Source organism: Artemia franciscana, unplaced genomic scaffold (assembly GCF_032884065.1).
Source record: "Artemia franciscana unplaced genomic scaffold, ASM3288406v1 PGA_scaffold_37, whole genome shotgun sequence".
NCBI classification, from domain to species: Eukaryota; Metazoa; Arthropoda; class Branchiopoda; order Anostraca; family Artemiidae; genus Artemia; species Artemia franciscana.
The window spans coordinates 719,773-738,523 of record NW_027062675.1 but is presented as its reverse complement, the minus strand read 5'-3'; the positions used below and the strand labels follow the sequence as shown (position 1 = coordinate 738,523).

The 18,751-nt window shown below is 36.0% G+C and overlaps 2 protein-coding genes and 1 pseudogene across 2 annotated transcripts; 2 read left to right on the top strand and 1 right to left on the bottom strand.

The window, feature by feature from the left end:
• LOC136041766 (uncharacterized) overlaps positions 1–9,417 on the bottom strand; it is a 92,385-nt pseudogene extending 82,968 nt beyond the window's left edge.
• A 3,840-nt stretch (positions 9,418–13,257) lies between these two features.
• On the top strand, positions 13,258–13,668 carry LOC136041765 (histone H3-like). Its single transcript, XM_065726524.1, has one exon. The coding sequence runs from the start codon at positions 13,258–13,260 to the stop codon at positions 13,666–13,668; it is 411 nt and encodes a 136-aa protein (XP_065582596.1).
• A 960-nt stretch (positions 13,669–14,628) lies between these two features.
• Positions 14,629–14,952, top strand: LOC136041764 (uncharacterized). Its single transcript, XM_065726523.1, has one exon. The coding sequence runs from the start codon at positions 14,629–14,631 to the stop codon at positions 14,950–14,952; it is 324 nt and encodes a 107-aa protein (XP_065582595.1).
• The last annotated feature ends 3,799 nt before the right edge of the window (positions 14,953–18,751 follow it).

The window sequence follows — 18,751 nt, the reverse complement described above, 5'->3', positions numbered from 1 at the left end:
ACAAATATGTCCCTACAGGCAATCAGATCAAGCTCCATAATACCAAGAACCTCTACGTAGCCATCCCACCCCCTGGTCAAGCAGTCCAAATCTGAAAGCAAAAATGAAGAAGATCATTGAATATGAACCGTGTTTTTCCTTCTATTTTTAATGTATCTGAAGAAAAATTTTGATGATGATGTAATACACTATGGTTTTCAAATGTCTTCAACCGCTTCGAGAAGAAAGACGACCTGCAAAAAAAGACGAAAAACGTGAACCGAATTGGGCCAAGAAACGGAGATCAGCACCACCGGTGTGGACTGTAAAGTCTAATGCCGTAGTCTTTACTTTACTTTACAGAACCTTTATTAAGATAAGACAGAATTCGACTTGTCTCAACTGATCAACTTTTACGTGAAACCTGGGAAAATATAAAAGCGTAGCATTAATATGTCCAAAAAAGCGTAATTTTGGGCTCAAGAAAGCATAATCCTCTCCGTCTAACTTGGCAACACTGATTCTTTGAAAGAGAGGCAAACTATCAACATGGCTAGGACAAAAGAAAATGCAAGAAAATCAACGGGTGGAAAGGCACCTAGAAAGCAGCTTGCGACCAAGGCAGCACGTAAGTTGGCTCCTGCTACCGGAGGGGTGAAATAACCACACAGATACAGGCCCGGAACCGTAGCCCTGAGAGAAATTCGTCGCTATCAAAAGAGTACCGAACTATTAATAAGAAAATTGCCCTTTCAGAGACTTGTGCGAGAGATTACCCAAGATTTAAAAACTGACTTGAGGATCCAGAGTTTGGCTGTGATGGCCTTACAAGAAGCCAGCGAGGCATACTTAGTTGGAATTTTTGAGGATACCAACATGTGTGCCATTCACGCCAAAAGGGTGACCATCATACCCAAAGGTATTCAACTTGCCCGTCATATCCGTGTGGAGAGAGCTTAAGTACCCTAGTTCACCGCAATTGCATCTTAACCAACGGCCCTTTTAAGGGCCACTAAATGGAATAAACAAACAGATGAAACTACGTTAAAGATCGTAGTGTTCAGTGAAAAAAAAGGCATGACTCAAGGAGGCATAATTATTTCAAAATTAAATTATAAGATTCGGCGCGGCATTAAACAAGATCCAAACTATCTAATAAAAAGTAAAAGACACCAAAAGCCAATTTAGGCCAGTCTAATAAATCCGAAAATACCCCCAAAAAATGAACAGACTCATTTTTATGCAATCCTAATAAGGGGGTTAATGCCAGATTTGCCTTTCACTCAATCGGACCATATCTCTTGGCTTTTTCTACAATTGGCCATGGCTTGATGTCGAGGCCCCCTTTTCTATTCTCTTTAACTATTCGGCGATATATATTATTTTCTATACAGCAAGCAAATTGAGACCAGCCTTCTAAACAGGGACCCTTTTTATTGTTTTAATCGTGGTTTAGTATGGGTCTTAGTTTACCCAAGATTTCACAAATCAAAGCCAGGAGTAATGAAAGCAATTTGAGAGTAGAGAATTTGAAATAAGGTTTTAGCCCTTTAAAGGGTGATTTGAGAGGGTCCGGTTGACTGAGCACTAATAGTCAAGGGATAACCCCTTATTTGGAGCTTGTGTATTTTGTTACAGATTTAGTGCCTTCACTAACAGCGTGTTTGGCAAGTTCTTTGGGTAGTAGCAGCCTCACACCAGTTTGAACCTCTCTGCTAGTTATGGTGGACCTCTTGTTGTAGTGAGATAGACGAGAGGCTTTCGCAGCAATCCTTTCAAAGATGTCATAGACAAAGCTATTCATGGGGCTCATTGCCTTGCTAAAAACACGTGTCGGGATGCACTTGCTTGAGAACTTTGTAAATGTAATTGGCGTAGCTTTCCTTCCTCTTTCGTTTCCTTTTTCTTATCAGTGTTAATGATATTTTTCTGCGCCTTACTTTCTTTTTGTGCTGCTTTTCCTGAAGTTTTTGGAGCCAAGGTTAAAAGCTGCCTTAACGAAATCCAATTGTCAAATTAATAGCGTTTATAAAATTTGACCCATTTAAATACTAACTACAGTTCGCGCACAATTCTTTTGTCAGAGGAACTCAGTTCTCTGGCCGGTATAAATTAATTGCGCTTTCAAGACTAGACATCATTTTCAATTTGTTCGCGATCAAGATGAGTCCGAATAAATTCTGTAACCTAGAAACCATGTCAGGAAGAGGAAAAGGTGGAAAAATGAAGGGATACGCTAAGTCCCGTCCAAACAGGGCAGGTCTCCAATTCCCAGTGGGAAGGATCCACCGTCATCTGAGAAAGGGCTAATATGGAGAGCGAGTTGGTGCAGGGGCACCCATTTACCTTGTGGCGCGTAACTATTATGGCGCGTAACGACTTACGCGCGCGGGGGGGCTTGGGGGGGGCGCGAAGCGCCCCCACCAACTAGGTGTTGGGGTGGCGCGAAGCGCCACCCCAACAGCTAGTATCTATATATATAAAAATAAGTTGTCTGTGGATGGATGGATGGATGTGTCAGGTGACGTCACCTGAAAAAACTGGATTAGGTGACGTCAAAACTGAAAAAACTAAAAAAAGGCAAAAACTACAAAAAAAAACTAAAAACTAATAAAAAAAATAAAAAAGCTAAAAAACTAAAAAAACTATAAAGGTAAAAACCAATAAAAAACTAAAAAAAAACTGAAAAAACTAAAAAAAGGCAAAAACTACAAAAAAAAACTAAAAACTAATAAAAAAAGTAAAAAAGCTAAAAAACTAAAAAAACTAAAAAAACTAAAAAAAGGTAAAAAACTAAAAAAAATAAAAAATAAAAAAAAACTAAAAAAAAGGAAAAAACTGAAAAATAAGCTAAAATAAAGGTAAAAACCAATAAAAAACTAAAAAAAAAAAGGAAAAAACTAATAAATGACGACACTCAAAGAGAAAGCGACCAGGACAAAAGGAATGTTCGATTAGCAATCAACAAAGCACCGGGACACAGGGAGTATAAATGACGACCAGGACATAAGTAAAAAAAAAAAACTATCTATATATAATAAAAAACTAAAAAAAAAAAGGAAAAAACTAATAAATGACGACACTCAAAGAGAAAGCGACCAGGACAAAAGGAATGTTCGATTAGCAATCAACAAAGCACCGGGACACAGGGAGTATAAATGACGACCAGGACATAAGTAAAAAAAAAAAACTATCTATATATATAAAAATAAGTTGTCTGTGGATCTGTGGATCGTGGATCAGGTGACGTCACCTGAAAAAACTGGATCAGGTGACGTCAAAACTGAAAAAACTAAAAAAAGGCAAAAACTACAAAAAAACTAAAAACTAATAAAAAAAATAAAAAAGCTAAAAAACTAAAAAAACTAAAAAAAGGCAAAAACTACAAAAAAAACTAAAAACTAATAAAAAAGCTAAAAAACTAAAAAAACTAAAAAAAAGGCAAAAACTACAATAAAACTAAAAACTAATAAAAAAAATAAAAAAGCTAAAAAACTAAAAAAACTAAAAAAAGGTAAAAAACTAAAAAATAAATAACGACCGGGACACAGGGACACAACTACAACGGGGACACCGGGGGAAACAGGGGGATAACCTGACAATCTATTTATATGCAAAGACAATGGGACAGCAAAGAATGTTGTATATTCGCAAGTTTTACGTAGTTAAAACCATATATATATATATATCTATATTCACAGGTGGGACATAGGGACACAACTACAATGGCGCGTAACTATTATGGCGCGTAACGACTTACGCGCGCGGGGGGGCTTGGGGGGGGCGCGAAGCGCCCCCACCAACTAGGTGTTGGGGTGGCGCGAAGCGCCACCCCAACAGCTAGTATATATATATATATATATATATATATATATATATATATATATATATATATATATATATATATATATATATATATGTATATATATATATATATGTATATATTTATATATATATATATATATATATATACATATATATATATATATATATATATATATATATATATATACATATATATATATATATATATATATATATATATATATATATATATATATATATATATATATATATATATATTTATATATATATATATATATATATATATTTATATATATATATATATATATATATTATAATGATTCTTTTTTCAAAGTAAAATAATATTTCTGGTAACAAACTCGTTTCCTTATTCTAATAGCGCCAAGCTAATTACATCTTTTATAAGAAAAAAAAGAAAAACAGAAGAGACTAAGCTGTACATCTCCTTGATTTTCATCTATCGGTAATAAATAAATGCCAACACTTGAATCACATTTATCAAAGCCAATAAATAAAGTCAAAACTTGTAACCAAAGTGACATTACAAGCCCCCAAGATATTTTAGTTGACCATTCCGCCAATTAAATCAAGTTGGCCTCAACTCCATTAGACAGTTCAAATACCTTTGTCTTTCAGACCATCTACACCACAAATCTGCTTGTTGTTTCAATAGTGCCGCATAAATAGCTGACTTAAATCTAAGACTTACATTAAAATTATTCTTTGATTTATCCATGTCCAATTCCTCCTCATATGTTGTCAGGCCCAACTCCATTGTACAGGTCAAATTGCCTTGGTCTTTCAATCGCATCTATAGCAAAAGTCTACTTGTTCCTTCAATAGTGCCGCCTAAGCAATTTTCTTAGATCAAAACTAACTTTAAAGTTAGTCTTTGATTGGTCTAAGTTCAAAGTCCCTTCAAATGTTTTCGGCCTCAACTTCATTGTAAATTTCAACTACTTTTGTCTTTCAAAAGCATCAATAACACTAATGTACTTGCTCCTTCAAGAGCGCCGTGAAAACAACTGACCTTAATCAAAGACTTCTAACGTATTCTATCTTCTATCTTCTAAGGTATATTCAAGAAACTGCTCTACGTGGGTGAACAATTTCTGCTCAGACGCCTAGTGAGTCATTTCTAGGTAATCTATGGTTCTCCTGTTTTGTTTTTGCAAGGATTGCGATTCATATGTTGTATTGTAAAATAAGAAAACAATACCAACAACAACAGTCATTTTTAGAGTCTCAATTTTTTTTATCAAACCTTTTCTTTTTTGTCGAGAATTAAAAAAAAATTAAGTGAAACTATTTATATATGTGTTGTTTTACTGTAAAATAGTACTAGTATTTATAAGTCTAGTTGGAACGACACCTCAACTCTCACGATTTACACTTTATTATTTTTAATCTGTTATTATTTTTGATTGATATAATCTTGTTAGTTTTGATTCATCAGCCTCGCTCAGACTAGTAGGGAATGGTACCTCCGCTCCTGCAATTTGAAGGTGCCGCTCTACCCATTTGGCTATGGCGAAATATTTGTATATTTATCAGTGTGAGCACTTTAATATCAAGCTTGAACCTTACGAGCCAGTCGTCAAATCTAGTCTTTAATATGGGGCTGTTTTTTTTTAGACAGCAATGGCGCTAGAATATAAAAGTAAATATTATGCAACGTATTTTTGGACTCAAACAACAGCTATATTATACTTGAAAGGGAAAAGTAGAGAGTCAAAATTGGAAATTTATGGAATTATAACTTTCTGAACAGAAAGTTTCGAGCATTTTCTTTGATAGGCCTGAAAAAAGCTGTTTTAGATGCCACTTTCTTGTCGGGAGCCTTCTTGGGTGTCGATTTCTTTGCTGCTACTGCTTTTTTGGCAACAGTGGGTTTTAAAAAAATAAATTAAGTGAAACTATTTATATTTGTGTTGTTCTACTGTAAAATAGTACTAGTATTTATAAGTCTACTTGGAATGACACCTCAACTCTCACGATTTACTCTTTGTTATTTTTAATCTGTTATTATTTTTGACTTATATAATCTTATTAGTTATGATTCATCAGCCTCGCTCAGAATAGTAGGGAATGGTACCTCCACTCCTGCAATTTGAAGGCGCCACTCTACCCATTCGGCTATGGCGATATATTTGTATATTTATCTGTTTGAGCACTTTAATATCAAGCTTGAACCTTACGAGCCAGTCTTCAAATCTATTCTTTAAAATGGGGTTGTTTTTTTCTAGACAGCAATTGCGCTAGAATACAAAAGTAAATATTATGCAACAGATTTTTGGGCTCAAACAACAGCTGAATTACACTTGAAAGGGAAAAGTAGAGAGTCAAAATTTGAAATATATAGAATTATAACTTTCTGAACAGAAAGTTTCGAGCATTTGCTTTGATAGGCCTGAAAAGGGCTGTTTTAGATGCCACTTTCTTGGCAGGAGCTTTCTTGACTGACGGCCCCTTCTTGGGTGTTGATTTCTTTGCTGCTACTGCTTTTTTGGCAACAGTGGGTTTCTTGAAAACCTTTACAGGTTTTTTGCTTCCAGCCATTGGCTTGGTAGCCTCTTTTGGCTGAAGTTGATTTTTTAACTACAGCAGGTTTGGCTGTTTTCTTGACTGGGGTTTTCTTAGCTGTGGGCTTAGCAGGCTTTACAGCCTTGGAATTTTCGGCCTTGACAGGCTCTGCAAGCTTGAAAAAAACAGTTACGCCAGTACCTTTGGGATTTATAACAAATCTATTTGCAAGGCAACGCTACAAAGCTTGCTTAAGATGCATTTTCACAACTTTGGCATCATTGCCAACCTGGAAATTACCCATTATGTATTTGAGAATTGCCTGACAGCTAGGTTCCCCACGTTATTTCATGTCAGCAGTGAATTTGGTGATCAAACCCATGTATTTTGGGTGGTTTCCTGGTGCCTTGACCTTTTTATCCCCTTTGGGTTTTGCAGCCTTAGCTAGTTTTGGAGCCTTTGCTTTCTTTTCCTTCTTGGCTGGTGAAGCCATGCTCTGGGATACTACAGATGCTGGTGCCACTTCAGCTTCAATTTCAGACATTTTCAACTCTTTTCTACTTTGCTCTGTCACTAATGTGACTAAATACTGAACACATACTTATTTGTAATGTTGGAAACCGCCGTACCCGGGTTAACATTTCTCTGTGAGCGCGAGCTAAGGAATTTTGGCCATGCTTGTGTTTGTCTAAAAAACCTTTATTCGAATCTTCGACTAGGAGGTAAGCTTTTGAGGAACGAAACCTAAACTAAAGGATAGACAGATCATTTTTCTATAATTAGACATTTTTTCATTGCTTCATCCATGGTAATTTGCCATCAAAGGGGCAAAGAATAGTGGAAATCCGTCATAACTAGTGTTCAATGTCAATAAATTAGAAAAATGATCTTTTATGATTTTTTATGTCCACTTTTTAATTTTTATTAGTGAAATCCAGTACAAGTGCTTTCAGACAAGGTAACATACATGCATGTGTGTTTGCAAAATCGCACTGAAATTAATTCCGAGACTCCAACTAAAAACACAGAAGATAAAGCAATAAGAAACGACACCTAAATTTGCGGCTAGAAGTGTCAAACTCCTATTCCAATGAAAATGAATTTCACTTTATTCTAGTATTATATTTAAAAAATACAATAATTACGTTTTAAGGTTTCGAGATGCCGAGAAGGGGGGGAAGTGGAAAGGAATTGTTTTTATTTGTTTTAATCACAGCCTATATAAAAGTTCAATATACCTACCATTTAAAACTAAACTATTTGTAACCTGAGGAATGTCCCTTGCTGGAGTATATTTTTGAGTTTGTTTAATATAAAACAATAGAAATCACAAATTAGCCTCACAAATTTTCCCTTTTTTTATCAGAATCCCTTTAGCACTAGAGTTTTCAATCAAAGATGAGTAAAAAAAAACCGGATACATTTTTTTTCGAAACAAAGGCTTTTATTACTTATAGTCTGGTATTTCTAGGAGCCCAAAATATTGAAACTTTGAGGCTTGTATGTCAAATTTGCATTCTAATAAAAATAAATTTTACTTTATTTTAGCATTATGTTTGAAAAGATAAAAATGGTATAATAATATTCTTGAAATGCCGGGGGGGGGGGGGCTAGACGAAAAGTTGAAGCAAACTGCATTGTATTTGTTTAGAACCAAGGATATCTGAAAGTTTAATATTCGTTCTACACAAAAAATGAATTGCTTTAAACTAGAAAAATGTTCCTTTCTACAGTATATTTTCGAGTTTTGCTTAAAAACAAACATTAGAAATCATAACTAAAATAAAAAAACAGGAAAAGGATAAAACGCAAATGGAAAAATACTTTTGCCAAAGTTTAAAACGCATAACGAATTGTTGCTACATAATCACAAATAAACCCACTTTTATTTGTTTCGATCTCAGGCTATCTAAAAGTTTTAACATACGTTCCAATGATAAAGGAATTGTTTTAAACGGGAAAAATGTCCCTTTCTACAATATATTTTCAAGTTTTGCTTAAAAAAACAACATTATAAATCATAAATAAATAAATTAAAAAATAAACGGCAACAAATTTTATTATATAATCACAAATACGCTCAATTTTATAAGTTTATGGCGTCTTGTATTTTAAAAGACCAATATTTGTTTGTTGGAACAAACGAATATGCTCAATGCTTAGCATTGAAATGCACAAAAGAAAAGCATTGAAATGAATACCAACTAAAATTCGATTTGTTTTTATTTCCTGAAATCTAAATTAAAGACAGTCGGATGCCTTTTGTTGTAGTTTGAAACTCGTGATTTTGGGCTTCATTCTCAGAGTCAGTTTTCAAGGAAATTCATTTGCTAGCTAAAATTTTGCCAGCTTTTTATATTTGTTTATTTACTGCAAATAACTAATGGAATAATTTTGTCCAAATTATAAGGTCGAGCGGCAATTTATCAAAGAGTAGGAACCCATTTTCCTCCGGTCCTACTATCTTCATTCAAACAATGAAAGAATGGGCTTGTGCACTTAAATAGCAAAAATTATTTCTTTGAATAATTCCATGGTATGAATACGCAACTTTATTCAAAAATATGCAAGGAAAAGCTAAATACATTAAAATATCAATAGAAAATTTGTTTGCATATTTATAATTAGATATTATACCTGAGACGAAAAAAGAAAAGTATTTACCGACATTTTAAAGGCACAACAAAGAAAAAGTTCAAAAACCTGAGCTATAAAGTGTCTAAAAGATTTGGTGGCCTTTAAAAAGGCCGTTGGGTTGGGGGAGAGTTCAGGGGAACATTAACCACCAAAGCCATACAATGTACGACCTTGATGCTTCAAAGCGTAGACTACCTCCATTGCAGTTACTGTCTTTCTCTTGGCATGTTCTGTGTAGGTGACAGCAGCAAGAATAACATTTTCGAGAAAAATATTTAAGAACACCTCTGGTTTCCTGGTAAATTAGGCCAGATATACATTTTACTCCACCGCGGCGAGCCAGTCTTCAGATAGCTGGCTTTGTGATACCCTGGATATTGTTAAGAAGTACTTTGCGATAATGCTTGTGCCTCCTTTTCCAAGCCCCTTTCCTCCTTTTCTTCTTCCTGTCATATCAAAATCAGTGGAGTCTTCAACAGCCGTAAAGTTTTTGTCAAATTAAAAAATTTCCTTCAAAGCCCGCTCAATTTATAATATTAAAGTGTTTCCCGTCAAAATGTGACTCTGTCGCGCGGCTTTCGCTCCGTATAGATATTTAAATAAAAAAAACAAGTTTTTTCAAATGATAGTAAGGAGTGACATCAAAACTTAAAACGCACAGAAATTACTTCGTATATGAAAGAGGCTGCTTCCTCATCAACGCCCCGCTCTTTACGCTAAAGTTTGACTCTTTCTCTCAATTCTTCTTTCTAAAACAGTAAAAAACTTTAGCGTAAAGAGCGGGGCGTTGATGAGGAAGCAGCCTCTTTCATATACGAAGTAATTTCTGTGTGTTTTAAGTTTTGATGTCACTCCTTACTATCATTTGAAAAAACTTGTTTTTTTTATTTAATTTCTGAACGTTTTTGAATCAATGCATGTTTTGATTTTGGCTCTCCGCAGAGGAATAATCAAAACGAAATTTGCATATTTTTTTTTGGCTCAATGGCCTTCTCATAATTTTGATCGAATGATTTTGAGAAAAAAAGAGCGGGGGACGAAGCCTAGTTGCCCCCCGATTTTTTGGTTAATTAAAAAGGCAACTAGAACTTTTAATTTTTTACGAATCTTTTTATTGGTAAAAGATTTACGTAACTTATAAATTAGCTTACGTAAAGAACTTTTGTATTCTCATGTTTTTATTACATATATGAGGGGATTCGCCCCATCGTCAGTACCTCGCTCTTTACACTAAAGCTTAAATTTTATCCCAATTCATTAAGAATGACCCCCTGAATCACAAAAGCCGTAGAATAAGGAGTTGAAATTGCCGAAAATACTTTAGCGTAAAGAGCGAGGTATTAGAAGGAGGTGAGCCCCTCATATGGGTAATAATTTCTGTTTGTTTTAAGTTTTATTGCTGTTCCTTACTTCCAGCTGAAAAAGCTTTTTCACTTTTATTTTTTAATTGTTTTTTTTTAATAATGCTAGTAAATCCTGCTCTCCCTTCATGGAAATTTTCTTCTCCCATTGCAAATTCTCGAAGGAAAGTTCCCCCAGCATATCCCCCTCTTCTCAACCCCTCCCCCAAACCAAAAAAATCCTCTTGAAAACGCCTGTATACTTCCCAATAACCATTACTATATGTAAGCACAGGTCAAAGTTTGTAACTTGTTGCCCCTCCCACGGGGACTGTGGGGGAGTAAGTCGTCCCTAAAGACATAGTTATAAGGTTTTTCGACTACGCTGAATTAAATGGCTATCTCAGAATTTTGATCCGTTGACTTTGGGAAAATAATTAGCGTGGGAGGGGGCCTAGGGGCCCTCCAATTTTTTTGGTCACTTAAAAAGGGCACTAGAACTTTTCATTTCCGTTAGAATGAGCCCTCTTGCAACATTCTAGGACAACTGGGTCGATACGATCACCCCTGGGAAAAAAAACAAAAAAAAAACAAAAAAACAAATAAACACGCATCCGTGATCTGCCTTCTGGCAAAAAATGCAAAATTCCACATTTTTGTAGATAGGAGCTCGAAACTTCTACAGTAGGGTTCTCTGATACGCTGAATCTGATGGTGTGATTTTTGTTAAGATTCTATGACTTTTAGGGGGCGTTTCCCCCTATTTTCTAAAATAACGCAAATTTTCTCAGGCTCGTAACTTTTGATGGGTAAGACTAAACTTGATGAAACTTATATATTTAAAATCAGCATTAAAATGTGATTCTTTTGATGTAGCTATTGGTATCAAAATTCCATTTTTTTAGAGTTTTGGTTACTATTGAGCCGGGTCGCTCCCTACTACAGTTCGTTACCACGAACTGTTTGATAGCCACTAGGTATTGATTCGTTTGTTCATTCTTTTCATTGTTGCCAGATGTAGCATAATTATGCGGAATGTAGAATAATTAGGAACCAAAAGCATCAACGCATAATCCTCCTTAAGATAGCCTAATCGCAGCATAATTTAAGACGATGTAGAATAACTCATAAAGTCACATCAATAAAACGAACACCAAAGATCGTTTATAAATTTAAGATTTCGATTAAAGATTTCGACTAAAGATTTAAGATTTCTCATTTCGAGCACTTTTCTCCAAATCAAGTCTGTAGCAATTTTTCTAACATCTTTCTTTTCAGAGTCACTAAAAGCATGTGGTAGCTTAAGCCACTGGGAGTCAATATCTGTGAGTTTTTGCAGGATACCTGGAAATCTGTTCATTACACAACTTAGTGACGGAATACTGGTTCTTTCAGTTCCCAGGGCTATCTTGGGATGAACAAACCGAAGGGACTTCAAAAACGGATCACCGTGTGGGAAGCGCTTGAGCGTCTGGGTCGCTGCGGTAATGTAGAAACCTAAACACCTAAACGCTGTGCAGAAAATTTTACTTTAGTTTGGTCGAAAAATTTTAACCATCTTGGCTGATAACCATAACCATCTTAAATTGATAAACAATCTTTGGTGTTCTCTTTATTGATGTGACTTTATGAGTTGTTCTAAATCGTCTTAAATTATACTGCGATTAGGCTATCTTAAGAAGGATTATGCGTTGATGCTTTTGGTTCCTAATTATGCTACATTCCACATAATTATGCTACATCTGGCAACAATGAAAAGAATGAACAAACGAATCAATACCTAGTGACTATATTTATACGGAGCGAAAGCCGCGCGACAGAGTCACATTTTGACGGGAAACACTTTAATATTATAAATTGAGCGGGCTTTGAAGGAAATTTCTTAGTTTGACAAAAACTTTACAGCTGTTGAAGACTCCACTGATTTTGATATGACAGGAAGAAGAAAAGGAGGAAAGGGGCTTGGAAAAGGAATCACAAACGTTATCGCAAAGTACTTCTTAACAATATCCAGGGTATCACAAAGCCAGCTATCAGAAGACTGGCTCGTCGCGGTGGTGTAAAATGTATATCTGGCCTAATTTACGAGGAAACCAGAGGTATTCTTAAATATTTTTCTCGAAAATGTTATTCGTGCTGCTGTCACCTACACAGAACAAGCCAAAAGAAAAACAGTAACTGCAATGGAGGTAATCTACGCTCTGAAGCATCAAGGTCGTACATTGTATGGCTTTGGTGGTTAATGGTCCCCTGAGCTGTCCCCCTACCCAACGGCCTTTTTAAAAGCCACCAAATCTTTTAGACACTTTCTAGCTCAGGTTTTTGAGCTTTTTCTTTGTTGTGCCTTTAAAATGTCAGTAAATACTTTTCTTTTTTTTTCTCAGGTATAATATCTGATTAGAAATATGCAAACAAATTTTCAATTGCTATTTTACTGTATTTAGCTTTTCCTTGCATATTTTTGAATCGAGAACCTCTACACAGCCATCTCACCCCCTGGTCAAGAAGTCAAATCCGAAAGCGACGAAAAAGAAGATCATTGAATATGAACCGCGGTGTTTCCTTTTATTTTTAATGTATCTGAAGTAAAATTTTGATGATGATGTAAGACACTATGGTTTTCAAATATCGTCAACCACGTCGAGAAGAAAGACGACCTGCGAAAAAAAGACGAAAAACGTGAACCAAATTGGGCCAAGAAATGGAGATCAACACCGCCGGTGTGGACTGTAAAGTCTAATGCCGTATTCTTTACTTTACTTTACTGAACCTTTATTAAGATAAGACCGAATTCGGCTTGTCTTAACTGATCAACTTTTACATGAAACCTGGGAAAATATAGAAGCGTAGCATAAATCTGTCCAAAAAAGCATAATTTTGGGCTCAAGAAAGTATAATCCTCTCCGTCTAATCTGACAACACTGATTCTTTTAAAGAGTGGCGAACTATCAACATGGCTAGGACAAAACAAACTGCAAGAAAATCAACGGGTGGAAAAGCACCTAGAAAGCAGCTTGCGACCAATGCAGCAAGTAAGTCGGCTCCTTCTGCCGGAGGGGTGAAAAAACCACACAGATACAGGCCCGGAACCATAGCCCTGAGAGAAATTCGTCGCTATCAAAAGAGTACCAAACTCTTAATAGGGAAATTGCCCTTTCAGAGACTTGTGCGAGAGATTGCCCAGGATTTCCAAACTGACTTGAGGTCCAAGAATTCGGCTGTGAAGGCCTTACAAGAAGCCAGCGAGGTGTATTTATTTGGTCTTTCTGAGGATACCAACTTGTGTGCATTTAACGCCAAAACAGTGACCATCATGCCGAAATATATTCAACTTGCCCGTCGTATCCGTGGTGAGAGAGCTTAAGTATCCTAGTTCACCCCAATTGCATATTAACCAACGGTCCTTTTAAGGGCCACTAGATGGATTAAACAAACAGTCGAAATTCCGTTAAACAGCGTAGTGTTCGGTGAAAAAAAGATATGACTCAAGGAGGCATAATTATTTCAAAATTAACTTATAAGATTCGGTGCGGAATTAAACAAGATCCAAACTGTCTAATTAAAAGCGAAAGACACCAAAAGCCAATTTAGACCAGTCTAATAAATCCAAAAATACCCCTCAAAAAATGAACAGACTCATTTTTATGAAATCCTAATAAGGGGGTTAAAGCCAGTTCTGCCTCTCACTCAATCGGACCATCTCTCTTAGCTTTTTCTACAATTGGCCATGGCTTGATGCCCACAACTTTTCGATTTTAATTCAAAATCAACGGACATAAAAAAACAAAACACAAAAAAATAACACTACGGACAAAATAACCAAAAAAGGTCGAAGTTATTTCAGGTATACGCCAAATTATTGTAAAAATGAGTCATAAATTCAGCGTGGCATTCAACAAGATCCAAAACATGTAATGAAAAGGAAATACGCAAAAAGACAATTTTTGTCAGCCTAATAAATCCAAAAACACTCAAAAAAATGAACGGCTCCCAATGGGGCCCACGAACCTTTAAATATGCTTTCAATGGAATGTCATGAAAAAGTCGAGGCCCTCTTTTCTATTCTCTTTAACTATTCGGCGATAGATATTATTTTTTATACCACAAGCAAATTGAGACATGCCTTCTAAACAGGAACCCTTTTTATTGTTTTGAATTGTGGTTTAGTATGGGTTCTTGTTTACCCAGGATTTCACAAATCAAAGCCAGGAGTAATGAAAACCATTTGAAAGTAGAGCATTTGAAATAATGTGTTAGCCCTTAAAATGGCTGTTTGGGAGTACATATCAACATGGCTAGGACAAAACAAACTGTAAGAAAATAAATGGGTGGAAAGGCACCTGGAAAGCAGCTTGCGATCAAGGCAGCACGTAAGTCGGCTCTTGCTACCGGAATTCGTCGCTATCAAAAGAGTACCGAACTCTTAATAATGAAATTGCCCTTTCAGAGACTTGTGCGAGAGATTTCCCACGATTTTAAAACTGACTTGAGGTTCCAGAATTCGGTGATGGCCTTACAAGAAGCCAGCGAGGCGTATTTAGCTGGACTTTTTGAGGATACTAACTTGTGGGCCATTCACGCCAAAAGGGTGACCATCATGCCAAAAGATATTCAACTTGCCCAACGTACCTGTGGCGAAAGAGCTTAAGTACCCTAGTTCACCGCAATTGCATCTTAACCAACGGCCGTTTTAAGGGCCACTAGATGACTAAACAAACAGGCGAAACTACGTTAAACAGCGTAGTGTTCGGTGAAAAAAAAGATATGACTCAAGGAGGCATAATTATTTCAAAATTGAATTATAAGATTCGGTGCGTTATTAAACAAGATCCAAACTATCTAATGAAAAGCGAAAGACACCAAAAGCCAATTTAGGCCAGTCTTATAAATCCAAAAGAAAACCCAAAAAATGAACGGACTCATTTTCATGCAATCCAAATAAGGGGGTTAATGCCAGATTTGCCTCTCACTCAATCGGAAAATCTCTCTTGGCTTTTTCTACAATTGGCCATGGTTTGATGCCCACAACTATTCGATTTTAATTCAAAATCAACGGACATAAAATGACCAAACCAAAAAAAAACACACTACGGGCATAACAACAAAAATAATAGGTCGAAATTATTTCAGGTATACGCCAAATTATTGTAAAAATGAGTCATAAATTCAGCGTGGCATTTAACAAGATCGAAAACATGTAATGAAAAGGAAACACGGAAAAAGCCAATCTAGGTCAGCCTAATAAAAAAAATACTCAAAAAAATGAACGGCTATCAATGGGGCCCACGGACCTTTAAAAATGCTTTCAATGGAATGTCATGAAAAAGTCAAGGCCACCATTTCTATTCTCCTTAACTATTCGGCGATAGATATTATTTTCTATACAACAAGTAAATTGAGACCTGCCTTCTAAACAGGGACCCTTTTTATTGTTTTGAATTGTGGTTTAGTATGGGTTCTTGTTTACCCAAGATTTCACAAATCAAACGAAACGCCAAACGTGAAGGAGGCCTATAATGTATAAAATACAAGCAAAAAGAACCTTGAACTAAATAAAGGTGGGAAACCCATCAGACAATGCTAGCGGAGACCAAAGCAATTCCACCGGAAGGTCTCAGCAACTAGTTCCATTGGGGAATGACACATTTCAGCACTATCACATTTCTAGAAAGATCCAAATCTCTTTTCGAGGTAACTGGAGTGACTTCTAAAGGTGATGAAAAAGGACACACAATTCAAAATTGAACATGCCGACGAGTTTAAAAGTACTTGATCAATTTTTGACAAGTCATGATGGTTAAAAGGTGCTAAAGACCAAGAAATGTGATTTGATGACCAAAAGAGGACAAAGTGATTGAAGAGGCTATGGGATGAGGATCAGACAGTTGACATTCAAATACGACCTTTCGTGCATTGGCTTGCCAATCACTCGATGCTGCAACATGAACAAAATTGGAAATTCGCAAGGACCTATTATATACACAAAATTGCACGTTTAATCCAAACAATCAAGAAATATCTCAATATATTTTCAACAAGTGTTGTATGTTGCGACGCTTGAAAATTTGGCTAATTTCATCAAAAGACCCACCAAGATTTAAATACTCAGTTTTCGACGCTCAAGGCACACTTCACTCCCAGCCTACACAAAGAACCACAGACCCTTCTCCATTATAGCTGAAGTTCTATTATATGCAACTATACACAATTTTCTTCATACTTCAACCAAATCATTTACTGACATGAAGCGTTAAATGTCTATGATGTTGTTTGTTTTTTAAGACTACTCGCAACCTGTAGAAACTTTTGCAACCCCGTACAACAGCTTAGAACAAAAAGAGATTGGTCAGCTATTGTCCAGTCATGACGGTTAAGATGTACTAAGGACCAAAATATGCACCATAATGATACAGATCCGAGATCTGAAGCCAGCGAACGTTAAAATGTTTTTTCAGAAGAGCTAGGTGCTGTAACTTGGGAGAGTATAGTTAGGGAGAATAACCCATCTTTGGCTTTTAAAAAGTTCAACACCACGCTGCTAGGTATTTATGACTTGACATGCCCACTGAAAAGCATGAAAATAAGAAAAATAACAGCGAGAAAACCTTGGGTTGATGATGAGCTTTTGCGAATGATTGATATAAGAAATGCTTTGTATACAGCACACATCTATGAACTAAATGAGTTTAGTTCTGCACAGTTCAAGGATAAACGTAATCTAGTTAACTCTACTAGATGAAAGAAAATGAGAAACTTTTATGGCGAAGAATTTAAGAAACATGCATCAAACCCTAAAGCCACTTGGAAAATTATTAATGAAGTGATCAGAGGTAGTCCTGGTCCACAACAGTATAGCCTAAATGTTGGTGGCGAAATAGTTCGAGATCTTGACCAAGTATGTGATTTGTTTGCTTATCATTTCTCGAAGATTGGTGAAACTGTTCAGAGTGAAGCAGCAGTGAACAACGAGTTGCTGATAGAAGAATCAACTTTTGAAGACCTAAGAGGTCAAGATTTTGCAATGAAATTAGAACCCTGCGATTTTGTAGAAACAGAGAAGTTTGTTTTTTCAATAAAATCAAACAGTGCTGGGACCGATGGCCTCAACCTACGAACTCTAAAATCAGTGCTTCCGAATATTCTTCCAGTACTAGTAGTTTTTATAAATCTGCCAATGGCAGAGGGTCAATATCCCTATTCGTTGAAAATAGCCAAAGTCATCCCGCTTCCAAAATCAGGGACTCTAAGTGACCTTTCAAATTGGAGACCTATATCAATACTACCCATCATCTCAAAGCTATATGAAAAAATAGTGCACAAAAGACTATATGAGCATCTAACAAATTGCGGATTTCTTTCTGAAATTCAAGTTGGATTTAGAAAAAGACATTCAACTGTGCACACCGCTTTAAATTTAATTGATAAGGTAAACGGTGCACGGGAAAAAAATTATTTTTGCATGACAATTTTCATTGATTTTAAGAAAGCTTTTGATACTGTTGATTTTGGAATTTTGTTGGATAGATTGTCGAAGTTAGATATTAGGAATACGTGTTTGAGTTGGTTTGAGTCGTATTTGCGAGGTAGAAGTGTAAAATTCGTAATAAATAATGAAGTTTCACAAGCTTACCCATTGAATTGCGGAGTGCCACAAGGTTCTATCCGAGGTCCTCTTTTATTTTTAATTTATATAGATAGTATGAGATTTTTTGTCCCTGGTTACTTAACGTCTTTTGCTGATGACACTGCTGTAACTGTTATTGCCAAATCGTTGCCGGACTTAATAGACCGAGCAAACAGTGCTTTAAAGGGACTACATGCGTTTGGTAGACTCAGTAAACTTGCTGTTAATGCTTCAAAAACAAGTTAGATGGTTTTTAGAAGGACTGGAGAGCCCCAAGATTTACCTTCAGATATTAAGTACAATGATGTTTCTTTAAAACAAGTCCTAGAAATGCGTTACCTCGGGTTTCTTCTTGACTTCAAACTGAGTTGGAAGGCACACAGTGACCTAGTTTCCGGCAAAGTGTCAAGGGGAGTTGGAATGCTGCGTTGTCTAAAAAATGTGCTTCCTTTGAAAGTTTCAATGCCACTGTACCATACTTTAATAGCGTCGTATATAAATTATGGTTGTATAATCTGGGCTAGTAACTTTCAGTCTAATTACAGGAGAGTTCAAGTGCAACAGAATAAGGCAATTAGAATTCTAGGAAATTATGATCGTGGAAGCGCTAGCACTGTGTCTATATATAAGAAGTTTGAAATTTTGGATGTTGGAAAAATCAGAGACATGGAGATTGTTATTATAGTACATCAGTGTCTACATAATTTAAGGCCTGATATTTTTAATGATTTTTTTAGCTTGGGTTCTTCCTATCATGATTATGACACGCGAAATTCAAATAATCTTTTTCATGAGTTTCGGAATACTTCCCAGTCGGCTCATG